Source organism: Vanellus vanellus (genome assembly GCF_965231255.1).
Source record: "Vanellus vanellus genome assembly, chromosome: 2".
Taxonomy (NCBI): domain Eukaryota; kingdom Metazoa; phylum Chordata; class Aves; order Charadriiformes; family Charadriidae; genus Vanellus; species Vanellus vanellus.
The window spans coordinates 127,959,988-127,976,904 of record NC_138906.1 but is presented as its reverse complement, the minus strand read 5'-3'; the positions used below and the strand labels follow the sequence as shown (position 1 = coordinate 127,976,904).

Genomic DNA, 16,917 nt, shown 5'->3' with positions numbered 1-16,917 from the left:
GATGACAAGGAGTGCCTACGAAGCAAAAAAGTTGTAGTCCTAAAAGGAGAATTTTTCCTGACCTAAAATACTAGCTTGTGAGCACTGAAGTTGTTTGATCAAGCCATAAGTTCTGATCGCCATGCATTTCTGCTTAAGATGCTCAAGGGACGACTATCGCTTCTTTGATTCTAGTTTTCGAGTCCACAATCTGTCAGAACAGAGATGGAAACCCATGACATGAGGGGTGATGAATTTCTAAAGCAGGTGAGGGCAGGTGTTTCCTACCTTTGCCCAATGGTAAATCAATTGTGTGCTGCGTTCTGGAGGGGAGCAGGAGCAACCTGGAGGTGATACAGAAATAGGACAAATTGATCAGATGTGCAGATGTAAGCCTATATATTTCTTTGAAGCAACACTCAGAAGCAGGCTTGAGGAAATATTTAGAATAGATCTGAAAATGCTTTTCAATTTTGAAATATTGATGTTTGCATGTTATCTCTTTATGGTTTATTCTATCTGATAAACATTTTTCTTTTATCAGGTATCTGAAGAAATAGCCTCAAGATGAACTTCTTCCTGGACACACTCAAAGTCATTGGACTTTCTGTGTATTACTTACTGGAGTCGCTAGTGTTCTTGGTTGTGCCTAAACGGAAGAAGAATGTTAGTGGTGAAATAGTATTAATAACAGGAGCGGGAAGTGGCATTGGAAGACTCTTATCTTTAAAGTTTGCTAGCCTTGGAGCCACAGTGGTTCTCTGGGATATCAATCAAGAGGGCCTCAAGGAGACAAGTAAACTGGCCAGAGAAAATGGAGCAGTAAGAGTACACTGTTACATCTGTGACTGTAGCAAAAGGCAGGACGTCTACCGAGTAGCTGATCAGGTAAAGTACCTCATTTGTCTCTTCAACACTAATCTAAGATGAGTGTATGCACGTGTGTAGGGTGTATGGTAAGTTTTAGAGACTTCAAAGCAAGAGATCAAAGTTAATTCATTCAGAATGTACTACGCATGCTACCTATTTTAAGAACAGTTGACTTGTGTACCTCTGTTTCTTTAAAAACAAAAAGAGCTGGTTCTCTCTTTCGGCAGCTAATTTCAACTGGATAGCTTCGCATTCATTCAATTACTGAGCAAATGCTTACTAGTGAAGTTCAGAAAATCAATTTATTGAAGCTAAAGCAGTATTTCAAGTTCTGGCATCCTTTTACCAAAAGTAAACCCTAAAAACTATACACTGTAAAAAGGATTAACTGCTTAGGCAATTTTCAAATAATTCCATGGCTATGAATAGATTTTTGCAGACTTGCTTTATCAGACTTAATAAAGGTATCTTGAAGTCTTAAATATTTCTTACTTTCCTTTCTGAAGAGCGTTGTAAATATAGCATGTGGTTAGATATTTTGGGCAGAGTAGTAGAATTGCCAAAAGCTAAAATTGCTTAAGAGTTTCCATTATAAAAACCTGTTCTCATTTGCTTAAAATGTTGCTAAACTTAACTGTTGGACTAGAAAGTTTCCACAGTGAGTGTTTGCCTGAGGATGAATTCTTTAAGAAGAACAAAAAAAGTTCAGCTGTCTTCAGGAATGTCTGTTGGCTGAAATAATGTTCCTCTTTTGGTGATGTTTAAGAAGCTCTAGCCTTCTGCTTTCTTCTATCTGTGTGAAAATGACTAGCACAAACTTCCTGATAAGTGAAGCTTGTGCATGACTTGCTGCTTGTTAAAAGCTGGTGCTATTGGTTTTGTATTCTGGTAATGCTGATCACCCTTGGTCCCGCTTGCAGCTCTGTTACCCCCACTGAGTTGCACATCTGCTGTCCCTGCAGAGCAGCTGCTCGTGTCTCACCGCAGGCCTGTAACTGTGCTTCCTGCTGAACTGGGAGGAGTGGAGGAGGAGGAGGGAGTATTGTAGTGTGAAGGACACTGGAATGAAGAAGATGGAAACTAACCTTCAGTTTTGAGGACTCAAGGGCTCACACTTCAGTCCCATCGAGAAAAGCAGTAGCAGAACCTTTCTGGCCAAAGACACAAAGGAGAAGAGGGTGTAGATACATGTGTGGCACAGGTTAGGGATGATAAAAACAAAGGTAGACAGGAGCAAAGAAGCGATAAGAGGGTCTCGGTGCCTGATTCCTTGCTTATAATCTTCTGTCAGCAGTTCAGTAGCAGCTGATCTGCTAATAATCCTCCTGCTGATCCACATAGAAGAAAATACCCTCCTACTGTTGTTTCAGAAATGTCATGTCCTGCTGACAACTTTCCCATCTTCTTGGTGACAAGAAGGCTAGTATTAGTTGGTGCTTGGTGCCATGGTTTACTTAATGCAGTGTAGTAGACTTTGGCTCGGTGTGCAGCATCAGCCTTTGCAAGATGAGGCAGTGCGGTTCCAGGTTTTCTTCACACCCCCCACCCCCCCCAGTGATTCAGCTTCATGCAATGACTTGGAGTTTTGCAAGACTGTAGTGAACTAAATCCATGCAGGCAGGGCAGGATATGGTTGAAAACTTTGTGCCCAGTAAAACAATCTCAAAGCCAAAATAAAATGTATGTGAACCTTAAATACCTGCTTCTGGTACTTTGTCAGCCACACAGAGACCAGGAAAAAGTCACTTCAGTTGGAAGAAAACCAAAAAGCCCTGCACATGTGGTGTCCTTGTTCCTTTCCTGTACCGACAGGATGAAGGACAGCTTTTGGCTGTCAAGAGCCATAGCTTAAAATTTATTTCTGATGTCCCTGTTCCAGAAGTACCCAACCCCTAAAGGAATGTGGCCTTCTCTGACCTACCCCTCCCTCGAGTTCATCTAAACTTTAAGAATATATGGCTTTGAAAGAGGGAAGTAACTCTTACTTTTTTTTTTTTTTGGATCCTCCTACTTGTGAGGAAATGGAAGCCTTTTCCTCATTATCATGTTGCAAAATTGCGTCTGGGCTCACTTTACTCCCAGGATAAGTCTTGCATGGTACTTTTCTACTTATCCACTGTTTTTTCTTGCTTCTTAGTCAAGATGACAGTTTGCAGCCAGTTCTCCACCTTTTTGAGAATCCTCTTTCCTGTGCAGAGGAGCAACAGTAGAAGCACATTTCCTGGTGGTATTTCATCGATGCTTTCTTCTACCTCTTCTTGTAGGCTGTTATGGAGGCGGTTGTGGTTCTTAGAAAGTAGATGCTTTGGAATGCTTTTTGGGAATCATCGGAATTGCTCACTACTAAACTTCAATCTAAAAGCATAAATATAAATGCAGAAACAATTGGGAAATAGTTTTTATACCTGAAAAAGGTGTTTAACCAGATCAGCTGTTTGCATAATTCTTGCCTTACCTGGGCCTAAAACAAACACCTGGAACATACTTTCCTGTATTGCACAAATGGAGACCTTTGGAGCTCTGGAAAGTTGACATTACACCCACTCCCCACTTAATAGCTAGGGTAAAGGCTTGGTAAAGGTCTTCTGTATTTGGCCTCAAAGCAGAGTGTGGATGCCTGGACTGAGTGTCTTGGCTCTGACATGCACCGGGGAGAGTCGAGAAGAGAATTAAAACTGTGAATTTGCTGAGGAAAAGAGATGCCACATCTAGTTACTAGGGAAGCAGCATGAATAGAGGTGTTGTAAAGCTGGAATTATTTGTCTGGGTTGCAAGAAGGCACTTGAATCTGCTTTGAATTCCATCCAAAGTGTAAATATATCATGGAAGACTGAGTAGAGACAGATGGTAAAGGAGGAGATTGTTCAGGGGTTTGCCACTAGTTAGAAATGCGGTGATCAGTGTTCTGTTCTTACTTCCCTTCTCCCATCTAACCTGAATGTCCCAATCACTAAGTTATTAACTGTATGTACCACATCCCCCGACCTCTGTCCATCTTTTGTTCACACAAAAGCATGACCACTTATTAAGGTATTTATTTGCCCCAAAGGGTAGATTTGGGGTACTGGTCTAGGAATCCAGAATTGCTAGATTGACTGACATGAGGCAGTATTAAAGCATCATTTACTAGTGATTACATTTATGTATCTGAATGCGTGCTATTTGTGATGATGGGGTGCATGCTCAGGTTGGTAACTAGAAAAACTTGCCTAAGGCTACCTATGAACACTATGTGGTGCTACTTCAGAAATGTTTAAATCATTACATGACAACTTTTTGAGAGGTGAATAGACAGACAAGAATGTGTGAGCAATGACTACAGTGGAGAGGGGCTCTATATCCTATGAAGGCTGCTTTCTGTTTTTTAAACCCTCACTTAGTTAAACATGGACAAGATTGGAACAAGTTTAAGGAGGATGAGGAAGTTTAGCTGGAATAAAGGATAGGTGGTAAATTATGCTTTAATTCTTTACTGTTATACAGCCTAGTCTGCCCAGTCTGCTTGTACTTTCTTCAGTCACTGTAAGCATCTTGCAAAGGAAATGCCATTAGGAGATGAGGTTCTGTGGTCTGCAGCTGTATGGCAAAATGGCATAAAAACATGTTTCCCCAAACCTATTGGTCAGCACATGTTTGGCACTTGATCTGGAAATCACGAATTAAACAACACATAGAGCGCTAACTTCCTTTTTCCCAGAGGGGTCAGATTAATCAACTGTACTTCAAATACTGCATTAAATATGTTCATTCCCCTTTTGAGAGCTTGCATAATGTCTTGATATCAGCTGGACTATGGTTGCTCTCTCAAGTGAGTCTTTTCATGGAAGTCCGCAGTCTGGAGTTAAAACGAGAACTATACTTAGAATCATCAAATAGTTTGGGTTAAAAGGGACCCTTAAAGGTCATCTAGTCCAACTTCCCCCTGCAATGAGCAGGGACGTCTTCAACTAGATACGGTTGCTCAGAGCCCTGTCCAACCTGACCGTGAATGTTTCCAGGGATGGGGCATCTACCACCTCTCTGGACAACCTGTGCCAGTGTTTCACCACCCTCACAGTAAATAATTTCTTCATAATTTCTAGTCTAAATCTACCTTCTTATAGTTTAAAGCCGTTACTGCTTGTCCTATCACAACAGGCCCTACTAAAAAGTTTGTTCCCATCTTTCTTATAAGCCCCCTTTGAGTTCTGAAAGGCTGCAATAAGGTCTCCCTGGAGCCTTATCTTCTCCAGGCTGAATAACTCCAACTCTTTCAGCCTGTCCTCAGGAGAGGTGTTCAATCCCTCTGATTATTTTTGTGGCCCTCCTCTGGACTCACTCCAACAGTTCCATGTCTTTCCTGTGCTGAGGGCTCCAGAGCTGGATGCAGTACTCCAGGTGGGGTCTCACCAGCGCAGAGTATGGGGGCACAATCACCTCCCTTGACCTGTTGGCCACGCTTCTTTTGATGCAGCCTGGGATACAGTTGGCCTTCTGAGCTGTGAGAGCTCACTGTTGGCTCATGTCCAGCTTTTTATCCACCAGTACCTCTAAGTTCTTCTCAGCTTGGCTGCTCTCAATCCCTTCATCCCCCAGCCTGTATTGATATTGGGAGTTGACCCAACCCAGGTGCAGGACCTTGTGCTTGGCCTTGTTGAATGTCATGAGGTTCACATGGGCCCACTTCTGGAGCTTATCCAGGTCCCTCAGGCATGTCAACTGCACTGCTTGGCTTGGTGTCATCTGTAAACTTTCTGAGGGTGCACTCGACCCCACTATGTCACTGATGAAGATATTGAAGAAAACTGGTTCCAATACAAACCCCTGACAGACATCATTCATCACTGATCTCCATCTGGACACTGAGTTGTTGACCACTACCCTCTGGATGCGACCATCCAACCAATTTCTCATCCACTGAACAGCCCACCCATCAAATCCATATCTCTCCAATTTAGAGAGAAGCATGTTGTGAGGGACCATGTCTTCCTCTTACTAAAATAAATGTGTCGATATTATTCTTTAGTCAACTTACTTTCAGGGAATCATCTTATAAGGATTCTTGGTACGGTGTTAGAATTGAAGCAAATACACTAGAAACAAGCTTCTGCGCCATGAGCCCCAGAAGCTCATAAGGCTTTTGCCTTCTGTGAATGCATGCGTTCAAAAATCTTCCTTTATTCAGAACCCTGCAGCTTTTGTTCAATTTTCATAACAGAATTTCATAACACAAAAACCCCTTTCTACAGATTTCTTACTACTTGTGTTGTCCTGACAGCTAATATCAATGGAGACGTGGTGTCCTTTCAGGCTGTCTTAATGAGAAATAAACTTGTAAAAAAAAGTTTTTGTTTAGCAAGATAAGTTCTTAAGTTTCTGACCTGTGAAGTTGCTTGAAGTAGTCAAGATACTTGTAATAAATAAAAAGGTTGTGAGGGGAAAATAAATTTTACAGGTGGTCTTTCTCACTGCCTATGTGTACGAAGAATACTTCTTATCAAAAGTGACCATTTGCCCATTTTAATTGCAACACATTGAGGGCAGAAAACACCATCTGCTCCCCCAGAAAGCTGTAAGGAAGTCTGGTTTAATGTGTGTGCTGTGGAGTGCGAGTAAAGTTACCGCTAGTGAAAAACTACTGTGTAGTGCATGTCAGTATTTATCAATCACAGTCAGGAGAAGTGGAACATGTGGAAAACAGCATGAAGAATCTTGAAATAGCTGAAATATTAAGATGGTACTAAGTAGCTGCTGCCCTGTGCAGTAGGAGAGATGAATCCGTGGACTGTTGGGATGTAGGCAATTAACTCTACCAACAAGGAATCCAATTTTCCTTCTCATCAAAAGGCTCCAGTACTGAGCAAGCTGGCTTCAGCCTTCAAGTTGTATGGCAGTGTTGCTGCTGTGCTCAAGTTCCTCTGTGGAAAACACAAGAGGATTTGAGTACAATGCAAGGAACCTCGCAAGTGCAAGTTTAGGTATTGCAGCCCTCACATAGATTTGATGTACCTGATTCTGATAAACACAAAAAGAATTGCTCATTGTTTTTAAGATGGGTTTACTGTAGCAAAATACTTATTGCATTAGTTAAGCTCTCTGCAATAGAGACTTATCTGCAACAGACGCAGTAAGAACCAGAGGTGCTGAAAGAGAAGCCTGTGTGGAGCTGCGAAGAAAGTCCAATTGTAAGCTCAGCTCTAAAAAGGCATCAGGTGAGAGTGTGCAAGAACCTGAGGTGTTTGGATCCGTCACAAGCATAATGAGTTCAACGTAGTTGAAATGTTTGATATTTCTATTTCTTATATTTTATATATAAAACTTGGAAAGGATGTTTTGTGTTTATTGCATAATATCTTGAGGCTTTTTGTTTTAGGTTAAAAAAGAAGTTGGCGATGTTAGCATCCTAGTCAACAATGCTGGTATTGTAACTGGGAAGAGGTTTATTGATTCTCCAGATTCACTTGTGGAAAAAACCATGGAAGTGAACACAATGGCACATTTCTGGGTAATACCTGTACTTTGCATATGCATACAACATCATAAAACATTCTTTTAACATGTTTTCATTGTTAATTTTGTCTTTTGGAATTAAGGAAAATATGCAAGGATGCTCCTTGTAAGTTCAGTCAGAAATGATACAAGAAATTACTTTCTATGCCTGGGAGTCTGTAAAATAAAATAAAAAAAAAAAGGTGTGTTATGGTTTGAGAAACCTATAGCAATTTATTGTCATTTAGACAATCATTCTATCACCCAATGACCCCTCCCCACCCAGTAAATAACAAGGAAACACAGAGGTTGAAATATAAACCGATTTAATAGAATAAGATTAGGTAGTTAACATTAATAGCACTAAAGAACCAATATTGATCCCGATACCAATACAGAATATGCAAAGATTATACTCAGCCAATTCTATCAGTAGGAAGCTGTGCGCTCCCAGCAGTGGACAGCAAATGTTGGACACTGTGAGCACTATGGCTTTGGGAGGAAAGGAACGCCTCAGGGGTCCAGCATTGGGGCAAGAAGCTCTCGGGATTGCAGCCCTCAAGGGAGAGACATAACCTTGCAGCAAACTTTCTAATTTATATTGAGTGTAACGTTCATGGTATGAAATAATCCTGTTGGCCAGCTTGGGTCAAGTGCTCAGGTCTCGCTCCTCCTCATCCCTGCACCTGGCGAGCTCGAAAACACTGAGAACTTGAAACCCACACACCATAGCTGGCTCTAAAGTAAATGTTTTCACAAATTCAGACACTGGAGCCTTCTAAAAGTGCAGTCTTCCCAAGTATTAGAAGATAAATTAGTCCTGTGTCACTCAAACCAGGACAGGGTGGAAGAAAGGATCCTTTGGGAACTTCTGGGGTAGGTAGGTGGAAGCAAAACTGCTTTGTATTTAGAAATGCTCTTAAGAACTGAATTTTGCCATCTGATAAATTCTGAAGCCATACGTTATAATCCCTCATCCGTTAATTGACATGAAGCAGGCCTAGCCTACAAGTTGCTGCTCTGGTAGCAGAGAAGTGTTCAATTCTGTTAGTGTTCTAGTTGCTTTGTGGTTATGATAGTTTCAGTAAGAGAAACCATGTGTTCAGACAATGCTCTTAATACTAAGTGGGGCTTTTGTCCAAAATTAGTAACTTAATTTGCTTTTTCTTCCTTCTGGGGAAGGCAGGCCATCTATATGGTGTCCTTCTCATAAAGAATTGCGAAGGGGATTTTAAAACATGCTCCAGTTTCTTCATAAATAATTTTAATCGCAAAGATTAAATTAATTTAATTGAAGGAAGACATAAAATTCAAATTTTTGCCATTTTACAAAATTTGCAAGGATCACTTAATTCTGATTTAAAACACTGCAGTGCTGAGCTTTAGGCTGAAGGAAACTAAACAAGTAGCTGAAGCTGTATCTTTAGCTTTCAGTAAGTTACGATCCGTCTTTGGTGTTGAGGAGAAGGTGGTACTGGTAGAGCCTAGAAAGTCCCAGTGTAGTAGTTGAGGGTTGCAGTTCAACCAACCAACTCCTTCCCCCACCTCCCTTCCATAATGGAAGCGGGGGAAGCTGTAGGGAGGCACCTCTAAAGTATTATAGCACAGTGCTTACTTAGTGAAATGTTTCATTGCAACTCTGATGTACATTGCAGACTTACAAAGCCTTCCTCCCAGCAATGATTGCCTCTAACCACGGACACTTGGTTAGTATTGCAAGCTCAGCGGGAATGATTGGAGTCAATCGTCTTGCAGGTAGTGTATTAAAGCTAATGTTCATTTAGACAATTAATTTGATTTAGACTGCAATCAATACAGAAAAAAAAAAATCCTAATTTTGAGTTTCTGGGTCTTTGCGCACAGGTAAAGCAAATGGTCGTACTTTCAAACCAGCTGACCTGAAATAGACCATTCCTTTCAAAAGAGTTTTCCAGATGCTCAGCAGTGCTGTGAAACAGGTTTTTCTGCCAAGGCGGTTAGAGGATCTAGGAGCCATATAGAACTTTGGAAACTGAGAACTTAAGTATTGTTAAAGTTAACCTGCAGGTATTTGGTGGGGAATAGGCCACTTTTGTTTTGTTTTGTTTTGTCTCCCAAGGCTGTTCTCAAGCTAAGCAGAGTCCTGTACAGGTTTCCCTAACTCAAAGAACTACTAAAATCCAGATGTGGTACAGAGGTAGAGGTGCAACATCTCATTTTGCATTCTCTGTGTTTCAGCGATTCATTCAAGAGAACCCATACAGTTATGGCAAGAAAGTGTTGAGATTAGCGCAAACTTAGAGGGCATTTCTGGAAAACGTATGCCAAGGGGCGAGGAAAATGAAATAAGGTGAATTAGCAGTAAAAGAAATGTAACTTCCAGGCAGTGATAATGAAAACAAATTGAGTGTCAAGTTGAAACCACATTAGAGAGTCTGGAAAGCTTGAGTTTGATGCATAAGAAGCTAGTGCATGGGAAGGTCTTGTATGAAAAGATAATTTCATTTGCTATTGTTCAGTAGAATGTGGAAAGGTGATAGAAGGGATGCAATGAACAACCCTCTGTCTGCCAGTCTGGAACAACAGTTAACTTGAGAGGGAAATTAAAAGGAGTGAATCACATCAAAGGCAAATTTTATTAGTAGCCTAATCCTGAAACAGCTCCTACTCTCTAAAGTATTTTATTATCGGACAGTAATTTCCTGCAGATACTGTGTCTGTATCATACTATCATACTATACATATATTTCTATACTGTAGTGCTGCTGTTGTATACTGTAAAAAGACCTGAGGCTAGTTAATTTACTTAGTAGAGCATAGCTTTGTACCTGTTCTCTGTCAAAAGCTGTTAACACTCCTGTGTATGTGTTCAGCAGTAGGACTCACTGAACCTGTTTAGTAAAGTTTAGTTAGTAAATTAAAATGTTGAACTGCAATTAATGTTTTCTTTATTTTACAGATTACTGTGCAAGTAAATTTGCAGCAGTTGGTTTTGCGGAGTCAGTTGATTTAGAGATGAGAGTTCTGGGCAAGTCTGGTGTTAAAACCACAACCGTATGTCCTTATGCCATAAACACGGGGATGTTTGATGGCTGCAGAAGCAAGTGAGTAAACTCCTGTGAGGTTTTTATGCAACGTGCACGTTTAGCATGTTACGTACTCCCCTTTCCTTTATGAAAATCATGAGCTGGGCTTTTCTCTGCGTGTGTTATTTTTAGGGCCTCAGAGGGGTGTTAGCAGTGCTAGCCAGTGACTGGGCAAACCAAATGGCAAAGCCCTCAGTACTCTACTATTCATTTAAGCTGAGGCGTGAAACGTTAATTGGCGTCCTTTCCTCTGCAGGAGCCAAATGCTGCAGTTGTCCTCTCTGGTTTCTAAACCCCTATTCACCTCCTGAAGTCAGTGGCATAGCTTTGCTCAGTGTGCTTGTATAATGACAAATTTAGGAGCCGAATAAAAGCCTAGCGCGTCTTAATATGAGGACTGTGTGGATTTGTCTTATGAGAGATCATACAAAGCAAAAATAACAGTGGCCACTCACTCCCTAGCATAATGAATGTTCTGTTGTTCGTAGGATTTGTGGTATTTGTTTCTCCTTTTAGTTGGATAACGGCAAAATGGAGACTTAATTTGAGTAAAATGTGAATCCAAAGCAATTTGTATTATAGTAAGAAACGTCTTCTCTTCCAGGTGGCCAAGGCTGCTTCCTATTCTGGAGCCAGAGTATGTGGCTGAGAAGATAATGACTGCTATTCGGCGGGACCAAGAAATATTGCTGATACCACGGTGTCTTTATTTTCTTTTCGCTTTGAAACAGTAAGTATTTCCCTCTTCTTTGCTCTCTTTTTTTCTCTCTGTTCAGAGCTATATTTTTGACTAAAAGTGCAAACCAGGCTTCTGCTTGGTGGTGGTGATTTTCATTAAGTTCTGCACATTTCTGGAGTTTTCCTTTTTTGTTTCTAAGGGTTCAATCTACCCTTGGCCCACAGAACAATGACAGAAATGTCTTAACTGTGACTTGCTGACCCTGTTGAGGTGCAGTTTTACTGTGGGCTGTAGAGATGGAGCCTGCTCCTCAGTAACTGCCTATCTGGTGTCCTGCCCCCAGCATTAGAGCTCTTGGGATTCTGTTGCAAGCCGGGCTGGGGAGTTGATCAGTCTAATAAGTCAGGCTGCCAAATGAGCGTAATGGATATTTTGAGAGGACCAGTGGTACTATATTCTAGAGAGTGTACTGTCTTTGCCAGTATTAGCCAGGTAAAACTAATTCTGTGGTAAAACTGCACAACTCTTCTGATGTCTGTTTTGTTTTTCTTTTTTTTTTTCTCTTTTCCAACTCCCGTACCTTACAGTATCGTACCAGTGAAAATAGTTGTTCTCCTTTCGGACTATTTTGGAAACCTCACTGTCATGGAGAGCTTCAAAGGTCGAGAGAAGAAGGAGTGAAAAAGCGCAAAATTCGGAGACCAGCAACTCTAAAGTGGATCTTATTAAAGGTGGTGGTGGGAAAAGTCTGCTTCTCTAGCAGCTGTGAACTTTAGGCGCCTCACTTCTCATTAGTAACAATTTCTAAGGAGATGGCTTTTTAATTGGCTCTTAATCAACAGCTTTCACTTGGACTATTTTTTTAATCCAGTGAACTGCTTTCTTTTCATCGTATTATGGAAATGCATGAATTGAAATTAGTTCCTTTGGTTATGTCTGTTATAATGCCTTAAATACGATCCTGTATCACAAACTAATAACTGGCAACTTCTGGGGAAAAGTGACCAAGAAACCACATGTATCTGGCAGGGAGCAGGAAAGTTTCTAGTGGACCCAACTTCTCACTGCCATTCACTGAACCATGAGGAGAGGCTGTACCGCTGGTGCCATTGCCATTCCTGGGTAAGATGAGGAATTTCCTGAAACAACAGATTTGAATTTATACAAATGGAAGTTTTGTGTAATGAATATACGTGCTGTGTTGGTGCAAAACCAATGAAATATATTAATTTTTGGAGGTGTTGATCTTGAGACTCACAGGTGACTATGGATGTTGGGGTGGGGAGGGGGAAGGATATAAATGATGTATTTGCACTGCTAATCTACTTTTGTCTCATTTATTTTAAAAGCTAATACTATGACTGCAACTTTGCAGCAGAAGTCTTTGTATCTTCTAAGTGCAATACGTTAAGAACAATTTTAAATTTTCATCTTCTAAGCAGAATAAACTTGTAGTTATAAGGCATAAGACTGCCAGTCTAAGTGGGCTATCAAACATGTTGCCAATAAGACACTGAGCTACTAAAAGCAAAGATACTACATTGTATAATCAGGGCTTCTCTTGGGATTATTTCAGAAAGGAATGATGCTGATAGAACTGGAGTGAATGGGATCATTACAGCCATAGCTTGAGTATTAGCATTATGTTTTGCTTCTCTGAATTGGGTGGCAAGTTGCCTTGTGTCTACAGAGACTTGTTTCACTTTCCCTTTACTATTAGGACTCTCCATTTATTTGGGACAAAGGCTGAGGAGGCCTTGCCCTTTTTGGTAGTGGCCGCTCAACAAAACTGAAAGCTCCCTTGACTTTTGGTAAATCCAAAACAAGAAAAAGGAAGATTATACCTTAAATGTATGCCATTTATGCACATGCTGGTGAAGCCCACCTCATGTCACAGTGCTGTAGTGGCAATTGGTAACACCTGCAAACTAAGACTAAAATGCATTAGCATGCAATTAATTAAAGGACAGTATGGAGAAAAGAGTGATTTTTTAATGTTGGTTTTTTTTTTTCCCCATGGTGGCCTAGAACTACCTTCCTTTCCCTTATCTGTACAATTAGTGAGGCTTACCAGCAGAGAAAAGTTTACGTAGAACTACTTTACTACTGATGAACAAGAAACACTGACTAAAACAAGTGTTTTAAAAATGGCCTTACCTTTATGATGGATATATGAGAGTCAGAATTCAGACTGATGAAGAAAAGATTTGCCTTACTATCCTTTCAGATCTGCAGATTTTCTGCCTCAGAAAGTTTGCTCATTTTACAGTACGCTTCAGGAAATGGAAGTTACTAAGTAGAAAACGGGTATTACCTAAATGTGCTGTCCATATGTACATTGCACTGTTCGCTGGTAATAAAGTCATTCACTAATAACTGTGTGGCGTATCTGTGTCTTGCAGACTCTTCACCTTTTTATGCTAACAGAACACCTTTTTCCTCCTAACTATGAAATACTAGGTGTGCAGGATTCTGGAGCAAAGGAGGAGATAAATGGATTGTGCATATGAACAGTATGTATCAAACTCCAGCTCTTGTGAGAGCAAGTAGCTTTTCATTCTTAGTGTCTCTGTGAACATGTTCTGCTGAGGGAAATTGAAAGTAATGAGTCTGTCTGTGGGATCTGTGGATTCTTAGCGGGTTCAGGTGTGTCACACCACAAGGAGGATCTTACCTGGTAACCTGTGCCAGAGAAGTACATCTCTATAGGGATTTTATACTTCACAGAATCATTGAGCTTAGAAAGGACCTCTACTCAGATCAATGTTAATTACAGCAGACTGCTTAGTCAAGTTTTGACTGTCCCTAAGGCTGGAGACTGTATGACCTCTCTGGGCAACATGTTCCAGTGTTTGTTCACACTTAGTTTAAAAACAAATAAATGAAAATCATGTTTAAATTGGATGTACTTTTTTCCAATTTGTGCCTGTTGCCTCTTGTCCTTTCAGTGGATACCACTAAGAGTCTGGCTCTGTGTTTTACACCTCCTTCTCAGGTACCTGTACACATTGAGCCTGAGCCTTTTCTTGTCTAGATCGAGCAGTCGCAGCTCTCTCAAATTCTCCTTGTATGACAGATGCTCCAGTACCTTAAATGTCTTTGTGGACCTTCACTGGACTCACTCGAGTATGTTCATATCTGTAAAAGAGTAGGTGTGACTTTTAGAGACCAAGTTCTGTAGTAGGTTGTGTGCAAAATCTGTCATGCAGAGCTTCACTAGAAAAATCTCTGCTAGCAAGCTGTCCTGGTAGGGCTACACAAATACTGCTTTCATGCAAGTGTGCTGCTACCACTTTGAATGTTATGGTCACTGTCAATTTACTTCATGTGACTGGAGGATAATAGCCAACCCTGTTGGTGGTTTTGATCTCCCACATCTCTTGAGATGGCTTGACAGATATGTAGAGGTGTATCCTGGAGGTCAGGCAGCACAAGTCCTTTTCCTGTGTTCAGGGGGCTGTATGGGTTGAGCGTTTGGATCCTCAAGTGACATATGAACTTCTTGAGATAAAAGATGGCTCACTTCCAGCGTAACAGTGATCTTAATTGATTATTTTCCTGATGCCAAGAAGGACTCTCCTCTTGCTCTCAGCAAGAAAACTCCTCATAGAAGGATTGCTGTGAGACCCAAACAAGAGGATAGAACACAAAATGGAAGAGCATCTCATCTGTGAAAGCATCATGTCTGACAACAGCAGGGGACTGCTTTCAGAAGTACATCGGGCAGCTCTCACAAAGGAATTCTTGGTTTCATGACCATTGCTTGAAATTCTAAACAGTATGTAACAAAATGACTAGGTCCTAAATTTGGCTCGGATGGCTGCATTGGCTTCACAATCACCAATACAGTGGTTCAAAGACAGTCCAGAACATGGTATTTTGTTGCTTGTTGTGTTTCTTTTCCATGTGAGTTCATATTCCTGTGGAAGCAGACTATCTCGGTATCTCCTAATGCTTCAAAGCACAGATAATATGATTTTTCTTGGCACTAACTTGATTCTCTGAACAAGACTGAGGAGGAAAACAGAAAAAAACAGCTGAGATGCAGGCTCTATTATTATTTATTTTATGAATTTGGAAATCATACCTAAGAGCAGTATGCAGCTGCTTGGAAGCTGGTCTTCACAGTGGTCTGATCTCATGTCAGGAAGGAGACAAGCAGATACCTCTTTCTGGTAACTTTCCTAGGGGCAGTTGATCTTCTGAAGGCACTTATGTGGACTGCATGCTTTGCTAAGCAGCTGTCCAAAACCATAGGCTTTGTAAAATAAATCTGTTAACAAAATAACTTCGCTTCTCTGACTGAGTTTTTCTTTGCTGTGATAATCAGGAGAGACAGGTTTGGATCCACAGCTATCAGATATACCAGGAGAATGCAGAGCTACTGTCTCTCTGGTGAGGCTTAAGCAGCGTCATTGATGCTTCAATAGGTGGGGGAGCATTACAGGCGGTGGCTTTTGTCCACTCAGTGTATAACATGCTTTCCCTGTAGTCCTTGACAGATATTTTCTCTGCTTGCCAAAGCCACCAAGCTCACAGCCTGAAGCTGTGCAGATAGTATGTACCTGAGGAAAACATAGCTTTGTCCAGGGAAGAGGGGTGAAAAAACCACCCTTCACACCTCCTTCCCTTGCCCTCAGCAATATTCACACTAGGAATAAGAGTGTCCTCGTGATCTGGACACAGATGTACAAGAAAAGAGTATGACAAAGGCATCGGCTATATGCCAAAGTGCCTTGCAGTGTTGGGTCTGCTGGGTAGTTACCGCTTGATAAAAACAAACCTCGATTATTGGTATAGCTGTGTTGAGAGACGTCACCCTCATCCAAGGGGGTGAACCTACCTAAGGAAACATGGTTCTACAGCACTTGTATTGGGATAGTCTTCCAGACCCCTTGCCCAGGAGAAGAACTATAGAAAAGACCCAGGAGAGACAGAGCCCTAAAACAGGGTCTGGCATATTCTGACACTTCCTCCTCTCCGTGTCTTTGAGGTCCAGAGGCAGCATCCCTGGCTGTGGCACAGAAAGAGCCCAAACATGAACAGCAGCAACAGCACTGTCAGTAGACACAGCCAACAGCAAAAAAAAAAAAAAAAAAAAAAAAGAGGTTCTTGCTGAAGAAGTTTTGTCTGTTGGCACCATAAACTTCACGGCATGAAATTGCCACGATCTAGGCTGTGAAACCCAAGGCAATGGTGCAGTCCCGCTGGGGAGGAACCTGCACCACCTGTATTAAGTGCATGACTGTAAAAGCAGCTTGCTCAGGGACTCATGCAGTGAGATGCGATAGCTGAGGAGTCTGCTGAGCACCTAATCCTCAAGGATTATTGCCCAGAAGTAGGAAATCTTGGTGGAGAGCTATCATGGAGGGTTTTCTCTGTGTTAACTTTAGAAAATACACCTTTTTTATTACTTATTGTTCTGTCCGCATATTTCTGGTGTGATAATAATTAACCCTGAAGCACGCTCATACACCACGCACAGTTAATTAAATTCCAAAACTGATCCGAGTCATGCTACAGCTATTGCAAATAACATACCTGTATTTTGGGAAGCTGCTAACAACTTAGTCTGAAAAAGAGCTGTCAGTTCCAAGTAATCACATCTGTAGAGGATGTGTATCCAGAAGGAACAAATCTCACCAAAATAGCCAGGTGAGGTGCTTGTTTGAAGTGTTTCCTTCAGAAAGTACATCATTTCCACGCTCTGGTATTGGGTAAGTCTGTAACAGAGGATGGGAGTAAAATGACAAGGTATCTAGTTGAAATCTGTGTTACAACTCCCTAAAAAAGTGGACACCAAGTTAATTTCACTCACAAAAAAAAAAAAAGAAATACTTGAATCAGGTAGAACTT

The 16,917-nt window shown here is 41.1% G+C and overlaps 1 protein-coding gene across 1 annotated transcript; it reads left to right on the top strand.

The window, feature by feature from the left end:
- Window positions 1-546: 546 nt before the first annotated feature.
- Window positions 547-13,437, top strand: LOC309669284 (epidermal retinol dehydrogenase 2-like; the record flags this gene model as incomplete). Its single annotated transcript, XM_082479902.1, has 6 exons — window positions 547-867; window positions 7,202-7,333; window positions 8,973-9,072; window positions 10,256-10,400; window positions 10,987-11,112; window positions 11,649-13,437. 6 exons carry the CDS (start codon window positions 547-549, stop codon window positions 11,740-11,742), a joined length of 918 nt encoding a protein of 305 aa, XP_082336028.1. The 3' UTR covers window positions 11,743-13,437.
- Between the last annotated feature and the right edge of the window lie 3,480 nt (window positions 13,438-16,917).